This window comes from Pseudomassariella vexata (genome assembly GCF_002105095.1).
Source record: "Pseudomassariella vexata strain CBS 129021 chromosome Unknown BCR38scaffold_3, whole genome shotgun sequence".
In the NCBI taxonomy this organism is placed as follows: Eukaryota; Fungi; Ascomycota; class Sordariomycetes; order Amphisphaeriales; family Pseudomassariaceae; genus Pseudomassariella; species Pseudomassariella vexata.
This window is the reverse complement of record NW_024467958.1, coordinates 85,664-110,551: the sequence shown is the minus strand read 5'-3', so window position 1 is coordinate 110,551 and position 24,888 is coordinate 85,664. Positions and strand designations below refer to the sequence as shown.

The following is a 24,888-nucleotide window of genomic DNA, read 5'->3' as shown; positions in this document are numbered from 1 at the left end:
CCTTGTCCGGCTTTCGAATGCGTATGGCAGCATGAACAACCGTGTGTGTACGGCTGTGGAGGTACATGGCATGGGCTGGGCGTCATCTGGCTTTGCCCGCACTGCTGGACGGGTATTGTGACGTGATGAGAGGGCCGGCCAGGGAAAATTTTTATGACCCGTGACTACTGTCGGAGCGGTGTATTGCACAGCTTGGGGATTAGTATGAGTGAGCAGTATTAAGTAGAAGTCATTCCGGCAAAAGGAGGCCTTCAACAGTGTCAATCATAAGAGATGACTATGAGTTCTTGCCAAAGCGATTAAGTCTGGTTCTGTGCCCATATTGTCCAATTATGCGTTGCTTAGTCTATACCCCAGAAGCTCTGGGGCAGGTGACTTCCCGTATATATGCAGTGGTTCATTATCATGACAGCGAAAAGCCGCTCGAATACGCCTGCCCATAACCATGAGCCGAAGCTCATCCAATGTACAGCTGTAGCAATTCCCAATCCGAACTCCTCTATCTCCGCCGACGGAATCGGCTCCCGAACCCAGGACCCCCCTTAGCACCATTATTCTTGAGCTTAAGCTTCTTGAAGTTCTGGTGCGCCATGGCGCTGACCATCTTGACAGCCTTGTTGATCGTGCCCTGTTTCTTCTCAGATTCTTTGGTCTGCTTCTTTTTGGGCTTCTTGGCCTTGGGTTTGGCCGTCTTGCCCTCGTCGGCACTCTCGTCTGCAGAGCCATTGAAGTCCGAGTCAGATGCAACGTCCAAAGGCGGCTCGCCGTTCTGCTTCGTGGCATCGAACTGTGTCTCGGGCACCACTTCGTCATCCTCATTGTCAGACGCTTCTGCCATGGACTGCACTGGTCGCTTAGATCGCGTAGGCCGCATGTTGACCTTTCTCGTCGTCCGCTTTTGGCCCTTCTTCGTGTACACCCGGAGCGGCTGTCCGTCGCGGCCCACCTGCTTCTCCGGCTCGCTATCGTACAGTCCTTCATCATCGAAGCCACCCAAAAGTTGTGGAACTTCAGCCTGGCTATCGTGTGCTTGGATTTCGTCGTCAGCCTTCGAAGCCTGGGCCGTTTGCGCCGGGCCGGCATCGTTTTCCATCTCGCGCAGTGCTTCTAGATCCTCATCTAGCCTCTCCTCCTCCATCTTCCGCAGGCTAGCTACCACACTACTCAGTCCACGAACAATGGGTTTGCGCGGCAACCGGAGGGGCGCTGGCGACACGAAAGCACCGTTCGGGTCCAACGAAGGAGGGGGTGCTCTCCTGAGAAAGGAAGGCGTGGCGAACTGCAAGCGACTGACGGTGGTGGGCGTTTTCCCAGTCTCGAGATTTGCGTCTCGATTCTTCAACGGGGTCATAAAGGTGTCCAGCATGGCGCGCTTGCTCGAGGAGACTGGTGTCCGCCCTGGTTTGATCACATCTTCTTCGTCGATCTCGGCATGTTTCCGCTTACTGGGCGTCGCCTGGATTCGTGTGGATGGGTCACCGGGTACTTCATGTTGCGATTTAGAGGGTGTGCTCTCTTCATTCTCGGACAAAAGGTCAAAGAGACCAAGGACGCGCCCATCTTTCTGCGGCGTCGGGCCAATTGACGAAGGTAGAGCCGGGCTGAATAGCTTGCGTAGGGAAGGCGTTTCAGGGCCGTCGAGTAGATCTGTATTTTTCCTTTGGGACCTAGAGGGCGTCTCCGCAGGTCTGGTCCGGTTCGCGAGAGTGTGTGTGGTTGGTTCCTCCGACTTGCGTTTTCGGGCTCGGGTATTGTCCTTAGTGGGTGGCGGCGCGATCTTCCCTGAGAGAATATCGCGAACTTGATTATACCTCTTGTACTTTTGGGCTGCGGGTGCCTCAGATCAGCCAGGCGTTCCAGCATCGTGCGATACCGTTGTTACCTTACCTATGACAGGATTCTGCTTGATATCCTCGCGACCTGGTTTCTTCCCATCGTTGCGCCTGGCCCAATCACCTTCAAAACGTTTGAGGTCTGCCCTCAATTCCTGAGATTTGGCTTCATATTTCTGTCTCTCAGACTCGTCCATTGTTGACAGGACTCTTTGATGTTCAACCAGGTCAGGCATACGCACAGCTGAAAAGCCCAAGTCCAGGATATCAGTGGCTGTAATCCAAGGTTCAGAGTCCAGTCGCAGCGGGCTTCATCAATTAAAAGTACACGATAGAAGTACCCATGCCGAACGCGACTTCCCGAGACGCGACGCGACAAGGACAGAGGGAAACGTGGGGGGCAGTGTGCACGGACGCTCGGGTTGTACAGCCGCGTAGGGTTGAACGAAGTGGCGGAGTTTGACCTCAAGTCATTCCAACGCCTTGACTCTCGTCTTTCTGCTTCTTGTCCGATTCCGTTCCTCTTTATCCGGCATTGACATATGGACCTAGAGGCCAGTGAAGCCTTCGACATTCGTTCCGAAGTCCTACAATCCACTCTTGCCGAGATCGAGATAGGGAACTCATCAAGCAAAAGTAGCCCCGCCAGCACTGAAGAATGCTGCGTCATCTGCCTTGATCAGGTCCACGAACCTTGCGAGGCCAGGCCTTGTGGGCATAAAAACTTCGACTTTCTATGTCTACTTAACTGGCTGGAAAAGAAAGCAAAATGTCCTTTGTGCAAAGCTGATATCACGAAGGTCCGCTACGGCTTTGAAGAACGGCAGAACCATTTACTCAAGAAGTGGAAAACCTATGCCGTCCCGGAGCCCCAGTCGTCCGAGTCCAGTTCAGATGCTCCGGATGGGCAGCAGGTATCACCTCAAGTCAGGGCTAGCACACCAGTCTTCTGGCGCAACCACAATCCTTTCGACGACGGGGCTTTTCCATCAAGAAGCTCCTATGCCCGATTCCCTTCGGCACAAAATGGAAGTCTCCTATCGCGAAGCCATCCCCGGCGGCAAGCTTCTGAATCACGCGCCCTCGAAACCGCTCGAGAAAATGATGCGATACGTTGGCGTCGTGAAGTATACGTCGATCAGCTCTATTCGCTGCACGTAGGATCGAACCAGTTCTCTCGATATAGGGAGCTGTCCCCACAACAGTTCCAGAGCGACACAGCCCTCGTATCTCGTGCCCGTATGTGGCTTCGAAGAGAGCTCAAGGTCTTCCGATTTCTGCATACGCCGTCCGCGCCTCAAAACAGCCACAATTCTACGGACAGACGACGTGCCGAGAACCCTGAGTTCCTGCTTGAGTACATTATCGCCATCTTGAAACATATGGACATTCAGGGGAGTCAGGGCCAAGCAGAAGAGTTGATACAGGAGTTTCTGGGGTGCACTAACACTCGGCTCTTGCTGCATGAACTCAAAAACTTCCTTAGAAGCCCGTACACTTCGTTGGAGGAATGGGACCGCAATGTCCAATATGACGAATCCAGGAAGCGACGAGCTGCCCTCGAGAAGGATGTGACAACATCAACGAGACTACCGTTGAGCCAACGGCGCAACAGCGGCGCTTGGGATGCAGACTCGTACTAGTCCTACGAGCCTGGAAGGATACCAGGAGCGCTATTCCCACTTGGGCAATCGACTTTGATATCCCCGCTGTCCTATCCTCGCCGTACTATTAGGTAGTTGGCGTCATTATCCTAGGGTTGATGAGGAGGATTGAGACGACACCGGAACAGCTACGACTTAGGGGCTGGAGATGGCATGGTTCCGTACGGCAAGAGGCAAGCCCTATACTGACAAACTCGGATTATATATGCCGACCTCGTCCTACTAATGGAGCAAGGCATAGCTACTCAATTACAGAGCTAATCAAGTATTCATCCCAATCCGCAATTACAAACATGAATGCGGTGGCAGAGATGCGGACCCGAGTGGCATGTACAACACCATGGTATAATATGCTTGGTCGATACCAACATCTCTTCCTTTCGCCATTTGAACACATTGGAATATTCTTCTCCTATCCCACTCCTCCTCGTCTTGGTAATGCCGCGCTCTAAGTATGTTGCCTTCCATCATAAATAAGCAGCCGTTGTCCAACTCCGAACCATGAGATCTACCATCATCACAGTAACTTGGCCTGGCTCGTTCATGGGTATCCACAAGCCTAACCCGCTCGGTTGAGGAACTCAACTATAGCAGAATATGCGCCTATACGCTACTACCCAATCCAGCCAGCCTGAACACCGGATAGACGGGATCGCCATATTCATCCCAGTACCGTGGCATACATGGTACTTGAGTACCATGCGTCCAAGGTCTGGCTACGGGCAAGACGTCCCCCACAAACATCTCCTCGACTAGCTGCCATATGCGTCTACGATTGCGCAGACCATTCGGAATCCGCAGGTCGGGATAGCATTCGAGCATGGGCTCCAGCTCGCCGCTTCCATTTTGTGGCCGCTGACTCCACTCTACTCCTTGGCTCAGCTTCCGAACGAGCAGTTCCCAGTCGAGGTTGATTCCTGCCTGGGCAGCTTCTTTGGAGTGGTTGAAGAGCATGTCGTGGTCGAGATCCCACAAGAAGGGGAGATATTTGTTCTCGAGGAGTATGTCCCGCCATACTTCTTGGGGCAGCCATCGTGTGCAGTGGGTCGACAGGCCTGAAGGTGAGCCCATGAAGGACACGATCTTGTCTCGTAACTCGTACGACAAGGCTAGAAACTGGCCGCGGAATTCCTGGATATCTGGGTCCGCATCGTCGGAATGCAGCTTCTCGAGGTTGGAAATGATATCAGATGTCAAATCCGGCATTCTTGACGGATCACTCACAACCTTCAGTTCCAATCAGTATCCAAGTCAAGCGGTTGGTGGAATCAGCAATCTCACCCAATGCTCATCATCCCCGTTCCAAGCCCCGGGGGCAGTAACAAAACCCACCGGCATGTAATGTCCATTGTCCATAACAATATACTGTGGCCCCGCGGCATCGACCGACCCCATGTACTCATTATCCCTCGCATCAAACCCCATACGCAACACCTTCCACAGCGTTCTCATAGACCTCACATGAACTTCATTCCGCGACGAGCGCATGAGCCGCACCACAATATCCACACACGCCCCATGTGCCGCAATGCTATACGGCATCGAATAAACACGATTATTCTCATCAACCTCCATACTCCAGTTGGGCTTTATTTCCGTCCCGTCCGCGTCTTGGAGCACACACCACTCGCCATCGCGCACAACGGCGACGTCGCGCCGGATGTCGGCTTGAGCCTGGAAAGCAAGTTTGGGGATCTTGGGCCGCTTGCCGGCTTTGTAGTGCTGCTCCAGCGTCTCGAACTCGCGGTCTGGGTCGCTGAGAAGAATGAGTTTGGTCTGCCATTTCAGGGCGGCGCTCCATTCTTGGCCTGGACCCGGGGCGAGGGGTCGGATCGGGCCGCTGCAGATGGCGCAGAATAGGGTGCGATCTGCCATGTATGACGGCCGAGGTGAGACTGTGCTTACTAATATAGCCGTGGACAGGCCAATTGGCTTCTTACAGAACGCTTATCTTGCGGTCTGCTGTTGGATCATATATACCCCAATGTGACCACAATTGTCTGAGTGGGGCCTTATTCAACCTTTGGCTGGCAGAAAGGTCTGACACCTGCCAAATGGAGCTGATAAGCAGCCAAGACCCTCACCAGGGGTATGCCGGAATAAGTGGCAAGAGACTAGATAGAATATGTGGGATCCGCTCTTGTCTGTGGCACTTGGAGAGTTATTGCCTAAGTCTGCCGTACTACCACCCTCATCGGAAGGAGACGCGGGGGAATACATGGTCGAAAAGAACTTGAGGGCGGAAAATAGGGCACGAGGCAGAGGCCACAGACGAGAGGTACTCGTTAGGTGGAAGGGATACCAATCTCCGAACTGGGAGCCAAGGAAGAACCTCGAAGATACTGTTGCCTTGGACAAGTTCGAGCAGGAGTTCGGAACCGGGGACGACGTCGGTGAGAACACCGGAGCTACTATTGGACCAAGAAGGAGCAAGCGCACACCCAGAGCTTCGGTGGAAGCCCTGGCGATGAGATTACTGAACGGGAGAGTTCATAATGGGATAAAAGATTTTTTCTCTCGAAACCTTGGAAGGGGGGTAATGTGTCAGGCTGTGCCTGAAATGGGATCCGGAGCTGCAAGAACCTTGCGTCCGGATCCAACAAAGGAAGCATCGAGGGCATATAAAAACATAGTTTGTGTTCTCGGGAAACTCGCTTATTTTACTTCCCTCCTCAATTAGATAATTAACAGTATTTGGCCATGTTGAGCTGTATAGTTTCGCAGTGAGCCCGTCACAATTTTCTTCGCTTCTACTCTAAGTAAACGAAAGGTCGGCTTAAGGATACAAAGGCCGGCCTTTACTACACACGACGGCGGAAAGCATGAAGTTAAGAGCTAAGGACTTATATCGTAGTCTCAGAGTCTCAGAGGTCCTCGTTAACGAAGCGCAAAAAAATAGACATATACTATATTCGTCTGATTCCCTTTCTCTAGTATTAGTCTAATTTAAGGATTGAGAGCACCACGCTTCGAAGGGCAAATGTGACACGCAGCAGGCGGCATCGTATAAAAAACCATTTATAGGATGAAGACTCACTTCGTATACAAGCTGCAAAAGATTTACAGTCTCAGAAACAGGTTAACGGGCAGTTACAAGATGAATCGCGCTGGAGTCGTGGTCGTACGAGGAGGCCTGAGACGCGCCAGCGACGCTTTAGGACGTGCGGAGAGCCGGTCATAATACGCGTACTTATCAGAATAGTAAGAAAAGTCTGAAGAAGATAGTTCCGAGTAGTTTCAATTGATTTATAGCGTTGTGGTTGAATGAACTTACATCTTATTGTACCAGGTCTTAAGAAATGTTCAATTGGACCGTGGGGTACGTTATGTCGAAAAAGGATATGGCTCTATACAGATTTGCTAGATCTTTCTCGGCTTAGCGCCTCCTGACTGAAGATTCATATACGGCGCATGAGGGGCGCGGGCACTTCGGCATTGAACAGGTCACTTCGCTCCGCTCAGGTTCAGATGCCTTTATCCATAAACTACAACTTCCTCATAATCTCTTCTTAGATGAATCATTCAATTCTACGAAGGTGATAATCCGTGCTGTACTATGCTAAGCATTCAAAATTTCCAGCTCAATAAGAACTTCGACCTGCCTACGAAGGATTCACCTAATGACGGTAATGACGCCGTACACGAGCACAACCACTATCAATTTCCAGACTTGCCTGATGTATCTTTTTGGAAGCTGTTGAATACAGAAAGCCGGAAGAAAATCGCAAGCAGAGCTGTAGATGTCGTGGTACGTCTATTATACTAAATCTGAGAACTAAGACTAACGGTTCTAGCGCCCACTGGCTCGAACTTGGGCTACGGAGCAAGGCTTCCAGATTCCTTGGTATTCTGTGCAGTCATTTCGGCTCAAGGCGGGTTGCTTATGGACGCGACCCGGTAGGTTGCTCATTTACTTCATATTATCATCGTTAGCTTGTGTTTACTCTCACCGAGGGAAACATCTATTAAGGAGCAGCAAGGGTATCGAGTGGGACAATTTGATGCCTGTCAAATGGGAGGAAAACAATACCCTTGTTTTTCAAGACGATATAAACATTATATTAAGAGACCGAGAGATTGATTTCATCTTGATCAGAATTATAGAAAATTCCAGCCTTCCGGAAATTGAACTATAGATGTGATTCGTAACTTGTTCCACCCCTTTGCTCCCCGAATCATCCCAGACGACGTGAGTACTAGTGCAAGGGCGCCAGCTGGCGAGGGTTGACAGCCCTGTCAGTTCCATAATGGCTCGGATGGAGCCGTGACACCTATCGCCGCTTATTATCTGATACGTGACCCCATGGGGGGTTGCCCTATAGCTAGAGATAAGATAAATAAGAGCTATAAAAGAGCTCTGCCAGGCCAGAATAGCTGACCTGGCCATCCTTTCCCAATACAACAATTCACACCCCATATGCACTCGCATCATTATCCTTCCGGATATTATGGCTATAGGCCTACGCCCGCGATCGGTACCAAAAATACGATTTGCTTATACTTACGGTAGCTATGGGCGGGTTTTAAGAAGCATACCGGTATCAAATTCGAAGAGGAGCTTCGGGACTATTTTATATCGGTCGCGAAGCTCGAGATTAAATATATATTTGGGTTACGAGTGAAACCTAAGCACAAGAAAGTTCTCGGTCCCTTAGGATTCACTTATCTGGCGCATTTCTAGTAAGTCCAGAATATAACCACCTTCAAAATCGGACTCGACCGGCTCGACGATGCGCTTATTGATATCTTGCTTATATGGACGGGTTATCGAAGGCACGAGTTAGTATACGCTTAACCCAAAGATCTCGAGAAAAAAATTTAATAATACGAGGAAATGTCCGACGCGCATACCGATATCGATAACAACTCGGACGAATATATCCAACCGCGTCCGAAGGAATGCTGGGTCTGCGGCGGACTAGACGAAAGGACAACCGCCGCGTACAAAATCCCATGCTAGGAAGACATCGACTCTGGATCCTACACGATCCGACAGTCATTATACAGAGTTTTCGAAAGATTCTTGAGTTGATCTGGTCTACAATGAAACGAGAGCTGACGAGCTCAATTATATACTGGTGATCACCAGAGACACGTTGTTCCGCTCCCTAGCGAGCACCCCCTGACTTATCATGATATAAAGTAGTTCTCCTAAAATGCCCACTGCCACGCCGGCAACACCCTCAAAATATCCGCCAACGCATCAATACTATCAATCAGCCTCTGTTTCCTCGCCCTTAATTCAGCCTCGGTCTGCGAATCGTTATCGTTGGGCCTGGCGGCCTCCCTCGCGGCCTGGTCCGCCCACTGCGCCTGCATCCGCGGCAATATATCATTCAGCACCTTGTTCGACTTGGTCACCGCCAGCGCCATCTTGCCCTTCATAAACTCGTCCCACCGCTCCTTTAGCCCCAGCGGCACCCAGGCCGTCCAGCCCGCTTGCTTGGGATTGGCGGGCAGGATCTCCGTATCGAGCCGCCGGAGCACCTCGCCCACCCGCCCCTTTTGGTCCCGCAGGATGGACATGACGAGGGCGTCGTTGTGGTACAGGCGCGAGCCGACGATGGCACGCATGGACTTCATTATCTTCTCGGCGCCTCCAATGTCAGTGATATAGCCGGAGTAGTTGGGGTCGTCCTGGTTAACGGGGCTGTTTGGGTCGTTGGGGTCGCCGCCGATCCATTTCTTGAAATCGACGATTTGGATTTGTTTGTAGGTAGTGCTTAAACCGGCCCAAGCGCTCGCCTTGGGCGGGGAGTTGATGGTGGTGTCGAGGCGGACGTACTCGTCCTGCTTCCATGTTTTGGTAGGGAACTGGCTGGCGATGTGGTTATAGGGGGTGAGGGCGGCGCCATTCCCCGAGGCGGTATCGAGGTTCGGGATTGCAACGGGCTGGATGTTCCAGAGCAGAGTGACAAGCTGGCAGAAGCCGACTCGCGTGGTTTTGGACGGGTCTGGGTGGGGGAAGGTGTCGAGATTAAGGTCGAGGTCATCGAAAAATTGTTTGGTGAGTTGGAATTCGAGAACGTGCTCGGCTTCGTACTTGGAATTGGCGGTATCGGCGTCGAGGGGGGCGCCGAACTCGTAGTCGTCGCAGTCGGTGGTGCGGAAGCCATAGGTCGGGTTGCCCAGATTTTTGGCTTCGCCGTCTGTCGGGTATGGGAAGGAGATTGTTCTGCTGCAGATGGTGGTGGTCTTGGGGGCCCGCTTTTCGAGGACGTGTCCGAAAGGCAGCGCCCGCGTCTCAACAATTGCGTTGCTGTCGCCGTCGTCGGAGTCCCAGGCGTACCCGATCTTGGAGCAGACCGTGCCCGGGCCGGCGCTGTCATCGGATTCGGGTGGGCAGAAGTAGCTGCCCACGGGCACACTGAGTACTGGACCCCAGACGGCCGCTCGTTTGACCAGGCCGCGGCTATTGTGGGTGTGGCTATGGCTACGGCTGTAGTTACCATCGATAGCGAGGTGATTTAGGTCACGCTTGTTCGGGAGGGGTCCCAGCTCCGGACACGTGCCGCCCTCGAAGATGGGCTTGTTATAGGTGGGCGTGATGGGCACCTCGACACCCGGCCACTTGAAAGCAGGTGCCTTTGCGCGCGCGAACAGGCGTGCGCCGACGTTGAGCCCCCATGTAAAGGGGCAAGTGTCCTTGGTGGAGACGCCGGCGCCCATCTTGATCATAACGCTGGCCTCGCCCACAACGGCCGCGGCGGCCGGGTCGACCTCCCAGCGCTTGTCGAAGCGGACGCCGAACTCGGCCGCCGCCGAGATCTTGGCCGTCACGTCGCCGACGGCCTGGACGCCGGCGTAGAAGCTCGGCTGGTCCAGGTCCTCGTCGTCGCCGTTGCGCTTTAGGTCCGGGTCGCCATCACCAATCTCCTTGGGCGTGTAGTTGCTGTCGCCGTTGTCGGGAACGACTTGGCGGACCTCCCAGTTGGCGAACTCGAGGCGTGTTTCCACCTTGCCCGCCAGGGTGAGCGAGGCGTCGATGCTGCCCTCGACCGTCAGCTGCGGGCCGATCACTGCGATTCCCGGGATGGTGAAGGAGGCGCCCGGGAAAGGGATGTTCACGATGACTTCCCCCTTGTGATACGAAAACTTGGCGACGGCTTCGAGGGTTAGAACGCCGGTGATCTCGCCCTTGTTGTAGAAGGTCAGGTAGCTTTGGGAAAGGTCGAGGGGCAGGGACAGCTTTGTAACGATCAAAGTAAACCCGAAGCTGGTCTGGATGTTCACTTTCAGGAGGGCCTGGGCGAGGAGGTGGCCCTCGTAGCCGACGCCGTCGCGGTTGCATTGCCAGGTCTCGTCAATGAGTTTGGCAGTTAGGGTGTCCTCGTAGTTGTAAGTGAACTCGCGTTTGATTTCCGGGCGGACAAGCCGGGCAAGCCAGTCGAGGACGTCTGAGCCAAACCAGCGCTCCTCGAGGTCACGGCGCGAGAGGGCCCCGAAATGGTAGTCGTCGCGGAATTCTTCCTCCAGCCAGCGGACGTGGTTGCCCCCAGTGTCGGCGAGGGAGCGTTTGACTTTCTTCTTGCTGTTTGCGGCCCCCGAGACGACCGTGTCCCAGTAGTCGTCCTGGTTGCTGAAGTCGACGCGCATCTGGGTGTCGCCAAGGTCGCGGGGCACGCGGGTGAAGTCGTAATCGAACGTCAAATCGTAGACGATGGGCGTGCTGCGGGCGGAGAGGTGCTTGAGGTGGCGGGGAAGAATGACCTTTTTCTGGTCAGAGGTTGGGGCCATGTCTTTTGCAACGGCATATTTTCCGGGGCCGCACCCGACAGGCATCTGCAAGATGGTGCCCGGGACGCCGTGGCCGAGACCGATCTTGTGACAGTTGCTATCCTCGGAGAAATCTGTGCATACCATCTGCACCGTGTGGGGGCCTTCTTCGCCGACGGCCGAGTCGCAGCCGGAGAAGACGTCCCAGTGGGAGCCGTCGCGCTTGTCGATAGAGACCTGCAGCTCCTCGGGCGAGGCGAGCACGACGAACTGGAAGGCCGCGTCGTTAGGGTTCTGCTGCGAGTCCGAGTCCTTGTCCGTTTCGAGGTTAAAGTCGGTGTCGACACTATTACCTTCAGGGGGGTGCTCGAAAAGATTTCCTAAGGGCACAGGCAGAAACAAGGGGTCCTCGGACGACTCGCAGCAGAAGGTGCGCACGCGAGACAGCTGGCCACCGCACGTCTCGCCGCCGCCGAAGTAGCTATCGGTCAGTTGGGCGTATGTCATGTCCGGGCAGTGGCCGTCGAAGCAGTTGCCGGGCTTGCCGAACCAGTCGCAGTTCTTCCATTTGGGGATGTCTTCCTTGGGGCAGCAGTAGTACTTATCTGTGTCGAGGTCGAGGGCGTCGAGCACCTCAAGGAGCACTTCTCCTGTTAGGGCGGCGAGAGGGTAGGCGCGCCCGACGACGCGGAGGATGACCTTGGCTACGTCTTCTAAAATGGTTAGGACGGTGCCCGAGAAGGTCAGCGGCAAGTCATCGCCGTTGCAGCTGGCGCCGACGCCGCCCCAGTAGCAGCTGTTCTCCTCGGCGAGCGGGCTCTTGCAGCAGTAGGCCTTGTTGCCGTCCCAGCACCCGTCGCCGTTGCCCCACTTGTTCATCTCCATCATGACCTCGTCGTCATGGCAGTGGCCGTTGCACCAGCGGCCGGACTCGCCACCGCGCCATGTGCACTCTTTGGGGTCCGGGGCCCCAGATAGTGGGCAGCAGAGCTTGCTGCGCTTGTCGTCGTCGCCGCAGGGTTGGTCGGTGATTTTGATGTCGCCGGCGTCGCAGTTGCCATCGCAGGATGTGATGTAGCAGTGCTTGTTGGAAGATTGCCAGTCGTCCTTGTCGCCGGCCGCGCCCAAGTCGCCTAGCTTCTTGGGCGAGAGGACGGCCTGCAGTGCCGACAAATGCTCGTCATCCTGATCGATGGCCCAGATGAGGAAGCCGCCCAGCCCCAAATCCTTGGCCAGATCCTTTTTCTGGGAGAAGGTGTCGGCGTCGTCGTACGACACCCACTGGTCGCTGTTCCACGTGATGTAGTTAACGCCGGCCTTCTTTTCATGTACGGGCTTGATCTTTTTGGCATCAATAACGGCCATGATCTCGCGGTAGCTTAAAATGCCCGACTCCCCGCTGCAGCCGCCCTTGGTAGCGCCGCCCTTGAAGCCGCACCCCGGCGTGCTGCACGAGGGGTCCTGCAGCTGGAAGGCGCGGCCATAGAATCCGAGGCCCATATTGAGCTTGTTGGCGGGGACGTCGTTGCGCCAGAAGAGGTCAAAGGCCTGCTTCATCTCGGTGAGGTTGGTGTGCCCGTAGATGTGCTGGCCTATTGGGTTCTTGCCGTCCCAGACGCCGTGCAGGTCGTAGGACATGACGTTCACAAAGTCCACGTGGTCGACGGCCTTGAGGTCGAAGTGGCGCAGGTACCAGTATGAGGTGGGCGCCGTGAAGGAAACGACGTACTTGACGGGCTGCTTCTTGTTGGCGTCGTTGAGCTCCTTGAGGAATGTGACAAAGTTGGCACCGTCGGTGTCGATGCCGCCGCGGTCATCAGCGCCGGGGTACTCCCAGTCAAAGTCGACGCCGTCGAAGGCGTACTCGCGCAAAAAGCTGAACAGGTTGTCGATGAAGGTCTCGCGAGTCCGTGCCGAGCTCACCATATTGCTGAACACCTTCTGGGTTGGGCCCGGGTCGTTGAAGGTCCACCCACCAATGGCGATGACCGTCTTCAGGGCCGGGTTCTTCCTCTTGAGGTTGGTAAAATTGGAGAGCAGGGACCCGGGGATGCCGTCCATGGGCGCGATGCTGTACGTGTCCGGGGTAATGGACGCAAAAGAAAAGTACAGGTGGGTCAGGGAGCTGACGGGGATGTCGTTGAGCCCCATGCCCTGGCACGCGCTGTCGGCGCGCCAGGCCTCGTAGTAGCCGATGACGCGGTCCTGCGAGTCGGCCTTGTCCTTGGGGCCGGGCTGGTCGCAGTTGGACTGGCAGCCGCCGGTGGCGCCGTGATCCTCGGCGTCGCAGTAATCCTCCGTCATGCCGCAGAAGCCCCACTTGCCACAGCAGACGTTGAGCGGGCATTTCTGGCCGGGCACTTTGGCGTTGATGCCGCACTCAGACTTGGCGTCGCAGTTGAACCAGCACACCTCGTTGGGCGAGATGCCCGATGTGCCGCACGCCTCCTCGCCGTAGTTGCACTGCAGCGAGGCCTTGGGGCAGCAAGCCGAGTTGGCGCAAGGTCGGTCCGGCGCGCACGTGTAGTCGTCGACCGTGGCTCGGCCGGCTAGCAGAGACGGCGCGTCCATGGCGCCGAGGACGGGATGACTGTCGTCGCCGTCCCGACACAGGGGCAGCTCATATTCGCGCCTGACCTTGGCTGAGTAGTCAAAGGGTCTGCGGTGATCAGGAATTAGACCAAGTAGACAGCTCAAAATGCGGCGACATGTCACTCACGACACGGGATTCCGACACGTTGTCAGCACATCAGCAACAGCAGCACGATCGGCACCAGGCAAGCCCACAGCGAGCCTCTGCCACCAAAGAAGAGCAAGGACAATAGGATACCGCATGGCCGTGAGGTTGTGCTTGCTCGGGAATGCTGTACCCATCTAACACCTGCACGGCAGCAAGCTGCCCGCCGCATCTTGTATAAGAGAAGAGGTACCGCCGCCACCACGTGCGCGGGAATCATTGCTACTGTGCCGTGCCAAGCCTTGCACTCTGTTCACATTCGTGGAACTGAGTGTAATATGCAAGAAATGAATCACCATCTTACATGGCAGTCTCCCATCGTGCCGCGACCCGATCAAGCAGGTAGATTAGGACTACATAAGCGCTTATGCAAAATTAATTGCATACACTATTTGTGGTGTAATATCAAGGGGGATCATGAGAATGCCATCTCGTTCTGCGCAGTGACCTTATTAGGCAAGGTACGTTAATTATTCACTCCTCATTGGCTCGTCTACCTTAGCGCTGAAGTAATACTGCGGATTGATTGATTGGCCGGATTGGGACTTATAGTTACATTTAAGCTTACTGCATGGCCTACACTATTTAGAAATAGACTATTGGATCTAGTAAGGTAGTATAGCCGGACTTGGCTAATTGTCCCAGAAAGACAACGCCGCAGACTTGTAGGCCCGCAATGCGGACCCGTGGTGGTCTAATGACCTGTAGGGCGACGTTGGGGGCTAAAAGATGCTCGACAACCTGCCCAAGAAAAATGTCTCTTGCGATGCCGCCTTCAGCCACACGAAGAGCCCCTCTCTTCCTAATAGCAGTCATTCCCGCTGACTTTTGAGGTCCGACGCAAGCTGCTATTGAGGAATCCAAACCTTCATGATGCAGACCTTCCTCGTCGGCCTGCTTGTAGCAGCATCAACGGCATCTGCCACGGTGCTGCTCTACCCGGACAGTCTTCCCTCGACACTCACCTCAGAGTGCACCAATGCGCTGACCGTGGACGTCACAGCCTGCGACCCGCTGGTGAGGGACCTCCGTCCGGACGTCTTCTACCCGCCCGCGTCACTGTCGCGCATCTGCACCACCGATTGCTCATCCGCCATGGAAAGATGGCGGTCATCGGTACAGTCCGGGTGCGGGAACCAGACTATCTCGGCGGATCTTGAGGTCGAGGCCGCGGCTGTATATGTTCCTGGCGCGCTGCAGTACTACTTCCAGAATGCCTGCCTGCAGGACGACTCGGGGCGCTACTGCGGACCCGTCGCGGCCCTGGCAGCGGCCTTCTCGGATCCCGGCATCAGCCCTTTCAACTACCTTAGCAACACCACGGACCAGGTGCAGCCCGACGACTGCGACGTGTGCCTGGCCGAGCGGCTGCGGCTGCGCGAGGGGTCACCGTACTTTGACGGGCCCATTGTGGCCAGCCAATCGCTGTACGAGAGCATGACGGCGAGTTGCGGCATTGTGGGACGCCCGGTCGTAACAACGACCATCGACTACTTCAGTGCGGCGCCCGCTCCGACGGCCAAGGTGTGTGAGGGGTCAACCTACTCGATCCAAGCCTCGGACGACTGCTACACCATATCCAAGAGCCAGGGTGTCGGCACCGACTGGCTGCTGGCCGACAACGACCTGGAGGCCTTTTGCACCAACTTCCCTGCCGCCGGCACCTCTCTCTGCATCACCAATCAGTGCACCACTGTCACCGTCCCCACCAATACGACGTGTGAGGCCATGGCTGCGGCGGCCAACATTACCGAGACGCAGCTCAAGGCCTGGAACCCCTCCATAAGCTACGGGTGCGCAAACCTCCCCAAGATGAACGGCTCCGAAGTCTGCGTCGACGCTCTCGGCCGCAAATTCGTGCCCCCCAGCGACACCTCCTCCCTGCCCCCTCAAACTCCCACCACTACCGCTCCCACGCCCACCGACGCAGCAGACGGCTCCGGCGGTGCCGAAAAGCCTTGCGGGCGGTGGTACTCGGTCCAAAAAGGCGACTATTGCAACCTCATCGCCGTCAAATTCGGCATTACCCTCTCCGACTTCCTCTTCCTGAACCCGGCCGTCAATGCCAACTGCACCAACCTCTTCGCTTTGGAGTCTTACTGCGTCGCTGCAGTGGGCGATATCAACACCTATACGGGCCGCCCCGGTTTCGCTTCTGTCACCCTTGACCCCTCCGCGCCCTTCACAGGAATCCCCTACACCGAGCGCCCCGACGCCACCAACTCCCCTTATACGCGGCTGTACACGGCCCTCCCCGAAGCCACCGGCACGCGCGACGACTGCGTGCACTATTTCGCCGGAGATGACTACCAGTACGACCTCACCGGCTCCCCCTACGCCAGCAACTGCGAACTCGCCGCGGCAACCTACGATGTTGACCTTGACGCCTTTGCCTCGTGGAATCCCGGCCTCGGCAACGTATCGGATCCGGCGTGCGCATTTGTAAAGGGCGTCCGCTACTGCGGCTCGTGGTACCTCGAACAGGCAAACCAAGATGTCGCCTCAACTATAACGACCACAAGTGACGACCCATCAAACACATCCCCGACGCCGCCGGGACCCACCATGTCAGGCTCACCCGCAGACTGCAACAAGTGGGCCATCGTCACGGACGGTTTGACCTGCACGGATTTGGCCTTCCAAGCCGACATCTCTCTCCAGCAGTTCCTGGCCTGGAACCCGGCCGTCTCTTCAGACTGCCTGACCAACTACTGGCTCGGCGAAGCCTACTGCGTTGGTGTCTCGGGCGATGGCACAACGACCACCAGGTCCCCCACAACAAGCACCGGTCCCACGACCTCAAAAGCAACACCGCCCGGCCCAACCATGACCGGATCGCCCGCCGACTGCAACAAATGGGCCCTCGTCACAGATGGCCTCTCTTGCACAGACATGGCCGCCCAAGCGGGCATTTCCCTCCAGCAATTCATGGCGTGGAACCCGGCTGTTAGTTCCGACTGTCTGACTAATTACTGGCTGGGTGAGGCGTACTGTGTTGGTGTTTCTGGCGAATCTACCCCGACTACAACGACGCCTTCGGGGACGACGACTAAACCTACGCCTCCTGCGCCTACCATGTCAGGCGAGCCAGACAACTGCAATAAGTGGGCTGTTGTGACTGACGGTGTGACCTGCACAGATATGGCACGCCAGGCGGGGATTTCGTTGAGTCAGTTTTTGGCGTGGAACCCGGCTGTGAGTAGCGATTGTCTGACAAATTATTGGTTGGGGGAGGCATATTGTGTTAGTGTTAGTGGTTAGTAGGGGGGCGATTAATGCTGCTGGCTGGTGATAAGTTCAAGTTTTTTTGATAGTTTGACCCGTATAGATGGACAAGGATCGATTAAAGAAAACGAATGTTTACTTTCGTGCTTGTCAGTAGCTGTGAGCGCGATTATCGGCCCTTCGTTAAAAAAGTGAGTCTGTTCTACCTGCCTGCCCTGTTGATTCTGTAATCTCATCAGATGAAGCTCGCCGGATCCTGCTCCCTCTCTCCCACAAACTCAAACGCTTCCCAATCCATGTTCTCCCCGTCCCCGCCCACAAGATCCTCAAACGCCCTAATGATTTCGTCCCCCGGCCTCCAGTCCTCACCGACCTGCCAGGTCACTTTTCCTTTCTCATCTCCTTTAGGCGCATCGTATCTCACCCCCCATCGGAACATAACGGTCTCATTCTCAGCCGAAGGAGGCGTGTCATCACTCCCCTCATACTCTTGAGCCCGCTCCTCGGAGGGCCGCCACGTAAGCCACGTAAATAGCTCGGCGTCTTGAAGGGATGGCATCTTTTGTCGTTGCAGAGATGAGGCAAACGCAAAGAGCAAAGGGTTGATACGCTCCTCGATGGGGAGCGTACGGAACATGTCAGGTTGGCGGGCGATGCGTATGTCGTCGTCGCCGGTGTACTCGTCCTCCTCGCAGGACCACAATGCGTGTGTCTCGTCGGCGTCTTCCTGGCCGGGTGGATAGTGCTCCTCTCTCGTGATAGCGAAACCTGTAGCGTGGGGGTCTTCGCCTCTCGGGCCGGAAAAGTACCAGCTGCCGTCGGGCGCGCACGGGTGGAATTCTGCTTTGAGGTGCCGCATGTGTGGCCATGATAAGGAATAACCTGTTGCACCATCACCCCCGGAATGGAAAAGATCGGGGGTGATGAGCGCGCGGATGTTTAGTTCCTCCAGGCGACTCCCCAAGCCCCGGAGCCCGAGAGACACAGGGTCCATGTCTTCAAACTCAGAGGTCGACGACGCCGACGACGCGCCGACAAGGTCAGGCATCTGCGCCGCTTGGTCCATGTCGGCCCCATCGTCCCCGCAGGATTTGGGCCTCCAGAACCAGAGACGAACCTTGGTGAGGGAGGATGGCAACAAGGGCATGACATGGCGCACACCCCGCCCGAACTCGGCGCGGGCATCGCGCCAAGGACCTTCCCAGCCGCGGGCAAATCTGCGCAGCGCCTGGGATGAGAACGCAATGGGAAGGCGCTCCCATAGCCAGGGGCAGTCGAGCTCGCGAAGGTGAGGGAGGCGGGCGGCGAGTTCGAGGGGCGCGCGTGGGCAGACGGGCCGCATGTGGGCCAAGCTCATTCCCGGCTCGAAGGCGTAATCCAGGGCGGGGAAGACGCGCAGTTGGGTGACGCGGTTGAGGAGAGGTAGGCTGTCCGGGTTCTGGACGGTGAGGCGGCGGGTATGGAAGGTGCGGTGCAAGCAGTCTGGGTAGATGTCGAAGGACTGGTTGACGATGCGGATGGCGGGCCGAAGGCCTTCGTCTTGGCGGATGAGGTCCAGCTCGTCGGAGGACTTTTTGTCTGACATGTCCTCGAGGTCGTGCAGTGCGTTGAAAAAGGCGTGCACTTGGGCTGAAAAGTGGGCGTTGACAGCCTCGAACTCGGCGGGCGGCTCCCTGCACGCGAGGGGTGCGCCAGGCGGGTTAAGAAGCAGGGGCATTTCCGCGTCGAGATTGCACTCGCGCAGGCCGACGTAGAGACGCGGCAGGCGCGCGTTGTAGGCGCGGACATTTTCGAGGAGGGAATTGAGGATGGCGTCTTGGGAGGGCGGCGTGGCTAGGATGTGTTGGGACGTCATCGTGAAGATTATTGGATTACCGCCGCGATGGCTGACAGGTGTTGGGTGACAGACGATTAAGTTAGGCTGTGATCCAAAGGGAAGAAAGAGCCCCGGGTAAGATCAAGCTTACACCATCTGGAAGTGGTTCAAGTGGGGGTCCGGCCCGTATTCTTGCCTAATCGCCGCCAAAAATCCAAGCATTATTGGAATTCGAAGTGGTCGATATGTCTTCCGAAGCCCTGCACCATCTCTTAGGCAGACCGCACTTCCAGCAGCACGAGCTCTTAGCAAAGCTGATTCCCTCTCACTAGACCAGATACTCCTGTTTCGTAATTATACGGCACTTGTCTAGTCCGTGCTTATATTCAATCCGGTACTTCTCTTTTCGGCTATGTAAGTGCTGTGACGGTCAACCCTCGCAGACTCCCTACAACCAGGTGACTTACAGCTGGAACACCTGCCGTGGCAGTGTGAGATGGGAAGCCAATCATAACCCTTGTAGGAGCCCCGCCAAGCGTGGATGACTTAGTCGCGCTCCCTCAAACCTAAGTTGTCATCTTCTTTCCTTCGCTCCTTAGAGTAGAATCTTCGTCGATAGCACCTAATCGAGGTCTATACCAATGCGATGCAACCCAGGTCGTGACAAGTGCTACTTAACGTAACAGATACCACACTTCCCTTCCACTTCTTCTAGCTAGTTACTAAGCGCTAGGACACTTTTAATTCTCTTAACTCCCTGAAAATCCCTTTCCACCGTTTCGCGCTTCTCCCTATCGACCTAACCTATAGTGTATCCGCCTCCAAAGCCGATAGCCTAGACATTATCAGTCTCGTCGACTAGAATATTTTCTAACTTCATATCTCCCTAAATGATACTAGCTTTGTGTAATTCAGCTACGCAAAAGTCCAACTGTCACAGCGCTGGCGATTACAGAGCTACATAGTGCTGTATATAGCAGTTAGTGGGACCAAATGTCAGTAACACTGACATTTCTAGATCTTTTGGTCTATTGGATTAGGGGCTTGGTCCTCCTCTTGTGACACCAACTCCCGTACCTAGCGAGAGGTTATATTATCAGAGCAATTTCCTTTCTATACCTTGTCAGACAGAGTTCCTATCTAACTCTATTTATCCGTCTCGATAAATATAAGTGAGACTCCAACTAGTCGTCGACCTAAAGACGGCTCTGATTTAACATCATTATCGTCAGATTATATCAATATTGTAAGGGAATACAGAGCTATAAGCAGGGTTAAGCCTCAATTCTGTCACTAAGTGACAGAATTGCTAGATCTTTTGGTCTATGTGACGTGATAGTCTAGGCTTGCTGTCACCTTACAAATATCTCGCTATCTTCGTCGACCAAGATTCTATACAGGCGGCATATACGCAGGTTAGGCTGGATTTGTCCTAACCCTATAGCTATCTGGATTTTCTTATATTGACGTGGGGTTAGGGTTTTTGGGTGCTCGTTTTCGTTTTTTCCGGTTTCAGACGAGTTATGTAAGCGCGTTCTTGAAGGGTATTTAAGACCTTATGTACATAGTCACTCTCTTGAGAAAAAGATAGAAATTCAAGCAGCCTTTTCCACAGTAATCTGAACCAATTTCTCTTTACTTGGACAGGCATTCAATGTCTGACGTACCTGTTGAGGTACTTTTGTTGCCCCTATAGATCTGATTGTGCCTGCTGAGGCCATTGTTCCCACCTTTCACCTGTTGAGGTTCCTTTTCTTCCCCAGCCTGCTGAGGCTACAGTTGTTAGTACCTGTTGAGGTACTTGTCGTTCCAATCAGGACAAGGAGCTCTTGATCTTGTTATTTCTTTCCACCTCCCGAATAGTAAGGTCTTGTTGAGGATCTTGTTATTCGTTGCCATCATCTTACACCTTACACCTGCGGGTGGTTTCACTGCCCGTCGTCAATATAAGTAAAGTTTGACTTGATAAATGAATATTCGTCACCTAATCTTCGAGCTCTAGATTCGCTAAAGGGATTTTTGAAGTAGGTAGTGAAACGGGGTCAGGCGGTCGGAAGGATATACCTATTACCTAACACACTGAACAGACGGCTCCAGTGCCAACAGCTCCTATCTGTTGGTCTGATCAGACGAAGATCGTGGTACTGGTTACAAGAGCGAAGCTCTCGCAAGTCTTGCGCGCAAGTTGGTCGGATGTGTCTCTGAGACTAGCGACGGGACAATTCTCAGAACAAGACGTCTGGCTCTGGGAGTCAAATTGAAGCTGCTACTAGTACTAGGTTGCTCTGATCAAGACAAGATATAGGCTTCTGTTGTCGTCAAGGATAAGATAAAAGTAGAATAATAGAATCTCAAACGTAAAGATAAGCTAACTAACTGTGACGGGCTCACTGCGAAACTATACAGCTCAACATGGCCAAATACTGTTAATTATCTAACTGAGGAGGAAAGTAAAATATGCGAGTTGTCCCGGGAACACGGACTATGTTTTGTATGCCCTCGATGGTTCCTTTGGTGGATCCGGACGCACGGTCCTTGCAGCTCCGGATCCCATATCAGGCACAGCCTGTCACACTAACTAACTGAAAAACGAAGGTGAAGATAATTAAAGAGGGTGAGGAAGATAATAAAAAGATGAAGATGAAGGTTTCGTGTCCTACTCTGTCTCTGTGCTTCTTCAAGAGAAAATAAACATTCTTCCCGCTCCGTAACCTATTTTCCCTGGCGTCCGGCCTTACCCCACTACAGTAGTCTCAGGGGGGGGGGGCAAGATCTCGTTCAGTAATCGATTCTTTGAAACGCGGAGTTATTTCCGTATCTTCTACACTTACCGTCGCTTTAAGCACGAAATACTATAGATATAGGTACTCGGAGAGGCGATAGCTAGCGGGCTTTTAGACTTTAGGGGCTAAGGCTACTATCAGGGGCTTAGAAGGCTTTTTCAGTTATCTTACCACGCTACTATCTCTAGTTTCTCAACATATAAGAACTTCAGATATTGTTCCAGAAGCCCAGGGCTCTTAATAGTTTCCGGTAAAAACTAAATTTAGAACACGCTACCAAACCAACGCACGCGGAGCTCAATAATCTTATCCTCCCCTCCTATTATACGGCCCTCAAAATATAATTCTTTCATACCAATTACTAAGAATAAAGTACTCGAAAATAGAAAGATAAGTTAGAAATTAAGAACAATCAGCTTTTCAGCTCTTATGATGTATGGCTAGACCCTTATTGTATACCCCGCGAAAGAAATCAAACCCTGCAATTCATTTACTAAGCCTCAGCACAGCCTGTTGTCTGCAGCCAGAGTAGTAACCAATAGTATGCATTAATACACAATACCGACTTGATCAATCATACTAATCAACTTTCGGCTCCCTCACCTTTAATGCCAGGATGGTGCTACGGAGGTATTGCTGTCTTAGTCCAATTACATGCCTAGAGGGGTGAATGTCCCCGCTTGTAAATGGAGAGCCTGCAGGTCAATGCTCTGCTGGCAGAACTCACTAATGAGAGCTGTCGCTGTGGCCGCTCCCTTATGCAGAGCGCCGGCCCCGGTTGCACATTTTCTGTCCATTGGCGCAACTAGGATAGATAATACGAGATAGCCCGATATATCAGTGTAGCAACACGATACTCTGGTATAGAAAATCTGAATCAAAGGCTGTGAGAACCTGCGCAGTTTTCTTGGTGAAGCCCTTGCCTCACCAGGTTTAGCATTGCATAAGCATCATATTTGGCATTATACAGTCGAGGGGAGGAGCAAGGATGAGAGAGAAGTTTAACCTCAGCCTGTCAGTTACCCATATACTGGAAATGACAATAGATCTTCTGGAACTTTTGTCCTGCCCAACCTTCTTGTGGGATTTCAATAGGGCTGATCAGCATGGCTCTTTTTGTAACTTCATAGCTCATATCTGAGAACCCGTCGAAAGAATGCATACACAAAGTTCAATGCGCTTGCTGTTTCCTATTGTCGTTCTGAATGCATGTATGGGTCAGTGCAAAAGCTCAGAATAAGAAACACCAGGTAATTTACGAGTTATGTCCCAAGCTTCTTATGATACTTTCAACCTGGACTGCATATAGACGAGATGAGCTTGAAGATCGAGAGCTGTGCGCACTTTAGTTATCTTGATGTTACAATCACTTAGCGTAATAGTAATGATTCGCGGGCTTCCCCTCAGAAGTCACACCTCAAAACGAGAGGCTCTTTACTCTATAGTTGTCCTCGTGCTTCTTTCTTTGGTTCATATATGCTCTCTGGGACAAAGATTTAGGCACAATACCATTGGAGGGCCTGCCTGTGACCAGTCTTTTTTATGTGCCAAAGCTCGTATTCTCTTGTCAAAAGGGAGCTTGGACAGAAATGGTGGATCGTGAGCGAAGTTTGACGCTGTCCGGGCCCACCGACGTTTGTAGGCTTTTGCAGCCCCTTTGATCAACCTCCCGGGGGCTGTAGGTACCGCAGGTTCCTCAATCTTGTCACGAAAACTTTGCGCATTCCTTTTCTAACGGGGCGTTTGTGTAAAATGTGTCTCCGATCCTCCTTCACGTGGTACGCAGCTTCTACGCTCCCCAGTTCGCACCTAACATGTCCACATGTTAGACGCACATCTCCCGTCAGCAAAATGCGCTTTATACCTTCGTTCCTCACCTGGGCATGGGCGGGATTGCCCTCAAAGAAGCAAGCCGTAAAATCCAAACAACCCCAATCTTCAATCCCCTCCCTCCTCCTGCACCCGCTCACCCGGATCCGCTGGTTCTACACCCGCATCTGCTCGGAGCGCCACGACCGCCTCTCCTTTCCATCCGTCTCACTAGAGCAGCCTTCACCCTCCACTCCACCCCGTTTCCCTTTCTGGCTAAGCTGGATCGTCGTGTTCCCATTTATCTACTGCGACCACGAGGAGTTCCGCCGCCCCCGCAACGGCCGCTCGTGGTCGCTGCTCGAGATGCTCCTATACTCGTGCCCGCTATGCCGACAGGAGCGTAAGGGTCGCCTAAGGTCGTTTTACGAGATCTATTGCAGGAAGAGGTTGGAGGCTGAGACTGTGAGCCACGTCGAGGAAGTGGAAAAACTCGATTTTATCGAGCTGTTGGAGCGAGCTATAGCGCATCTATTCTATGCATGCTGGTGGATGGGCGAGTGGGCAGGCTACTGCATAGTGAACCTGGTCTTCGACCATCTCGTCTGGGAACGCGCACAATGGCTCGCTGAGGCGTATTGGTGGTGGGGTGATGGGGTAGTCGCTTGGAGGAAAGAGTGCTATGCTGTATCCACGGCCCATGGTTTTGGACACGGCAATGGTATTCAAAAGAACAAGGCTCACCCTGCCCTTGATTACGTCAAGGTTCACTTAAACTCGGGACAAAACGCCATCAATCGCCTGGTTGAGAAGAAGGGCTTTGGGAGATGGGGTGGTGCGAAGGGAAGTGTCAAGAATTTGCTCTTTCTGAGTGATATGTTGTGGTGGGCGAGCTTGGGCTTCACGTGGTTCTACCTGATGGCTGCGAAGGGTAGGGTGGTTTCGCATCTGTGTCAGATGGTTGGCATGCATAATGCTGAGGTTACGCACGAGTTGGAGCCTTTGGGGCCGGATTGAAGAAGACTACCTATGATTTGATATACAAGTATCACATCTGCCGCCGTGTTCGTTCTTTGTTTCATGACACAAAGGACAGGTTCATTAAAAACTGGATACACATGCGCCACAATAGGCTATCAAGCTATGGGGTTCGCAATGAAGAAATCCAATACAGAGTAACAGAGGGTCTATAAACAGGGGTTTGACAACAGAAGCTTACTCATCACTGTCAGGGCATGTAGCAGGGAGACGCCAATGTACATAAGACTCCCACTCTAGGGTGTGCCATGGAGAACTGGAATTGCGC

At 53.8% G+C, this 24,888-nt stretch overlaps 8 protein-coding genes across 8 annotated transcripts; 3 read left to right on the top strand and 5 right to left on the bottom strand.

The window, feature by feature from the left end:
- Nucleotides 1-303: 303 nt before the first annotated feature.
- Nucleotides 304-2,194, bottom strand: BCR38DRAFT_422395 (DNA replication/checkpoint protein). Its single transcript, XM_040859519.1, has 2 exons — nucleotides 1,888-2,194; nucleotides 304-1,827 (listed from the first exon to the last, which is right to left on the bottom strand). Exons 1-2 carry the CDS (start codon nucleotides 2,066-2,068, stop codon nucleotides 500-502), a joined length of 1,509 nt encoding a protein of 502 aa, XP_040718486.1. The 5' UTR covers nucleotides 2,069-2,194; the 3' UTR covers nucleotides 304-499.
- A 180-nt stretch (nucleotides 2,195-2,374) lies between these two features.
- BCR38DRAFT_334936 (uncharacterized protein) lies at nucleotides 2,375-3,475 on the top strand (the record flags this gene model as incomplete). The annotated part of the gene is made up of 2 exons (XM_040855358.1): nucleotides 2,375-2,706; nucleotides 2,830-3,475. The coding sequence occupies 2 exons, from the start codon at nucleotides 2,375-2,377 to the stop codon at nucleotides 3,473-3,475; spliced, it is 978 nt and encodes a 325-aa protein (XP_040718485.1).
- Nucleotides 3,476-4,099: 624 nt separating this feature from the next.
- BCR38DRAFT_334427 (uncharacterized protein) lies at nucleotides 4,100-4,717 on the bottom strand (the record flags this gene model as incomplete). The annotated part of the gene is made up of 1 exon (XM_040855316.1): nucleotides 4,100-4,717. A coding segment is annotated over one exon (618 nt), but the record flags the coding sequence as incomplete, so codon positions are not given.
- BCR38DRAFT_128255 (uncharacterized protein) lies at nucleotides 4,639-5,496 on the bottom strand. The gene has a single exon (XM_040853536.1). The coding sequence runs from the start codon at nucleotides 5,369-5,371 to the stop codon at nucleotides 4,748-4,750; it is 624 nt and encodes a 207-aa protein (XP_040718483.1). The 5' UTR covers nucleotides 5,372-5,496; the 3' UTR covers nucleotides 4,639-4,747.
- Nucleotides 5,497-8,647: 3,151 nt separating this feature from the next.
- On the bottom strand, nucleotides 8,648-14,047 carry BCR38DRAFT_335149 (glycosyl hydrolases family 18-domain-containing protein; the record flags this gene model as incomplete). Its single annotated transcript, XM_040855371.1, has 3 exons — nucleotides 8,648-9,870; nucleotides 9,934-13,871; nucleotides 13,932-14,047. 3 exons carry the CDS (start codon nucleotides 14,045-14,047, stop codon nucleotides 8,648-8,650), a joined length of 5,277 nt encoding a protein of 1,758 aa, XP_040718482.1.
- Nucleotides 14,048-14,718: 671 nt separating this feature from the next.
- BCR38DRAFT_463783 (uncharacterized protein) lies at nucleotides 14,719-17,260 on the top strand (the record flags this gene model as incomplete). The annotated part of the gene is made up of 4 exons (XM_040862647.1): nucleotides 14,719-15,065; nucleotides 15,162-16,420; nucleotides 16,718-17,144; nucleotides 17,204-17,260. The coding sequence occupies exons 1-4, from the start codon at nucleotides 14,820-14,822 to the stop codon at nucleotides 17,258-17,260; spliced, it is 1,989 nt and encodes a 662-aa protein (XP_040718481.1). The 5' UTR covers nucleotides 14,719-14,819.
- Nucleotides 17,261-17,306: 46 nt separating this feature from the next.
- Nucleotides 17,307-19,100, bottom strand: BCR38DRAFT_422386 (uncharacterized protein). Its single transcript, XM_040859518.1, has one exon. The coding sequence runs from the start codon at nucleotides 19,027-19,029 to the stop codon at nucleotides 17,410-17,412; it is 1,620 nt and encodes a 539-aa protein (XP_040718480.1). The 5' UTR covers nucleotides 19,030-19,100; the 3' UTR covers nucleotides 17,307-17,409.
- Nucleotides 19,101-23,624: 4,524 nt separating this feature from the next.
- On the top strand, nucleotides 23,625-24,599 carry BCR38DRAFT_406145 (uncharacterized protein; the record flags this gene model as incomplete). The annotated part of the gene is made up of 1 exon (XM_040858018.1): nucleotides 23,625-24,599. One exon carries the CDS (start codon nucleotides 23,625-23,627, stop codon nucleotides 24,597-24,599), a length of 975 nt encoding a protein of 324 aa, XP_040718479.1.
- Nucleotides 24,600-24,888: the final 289 nt, after the last annotated feature.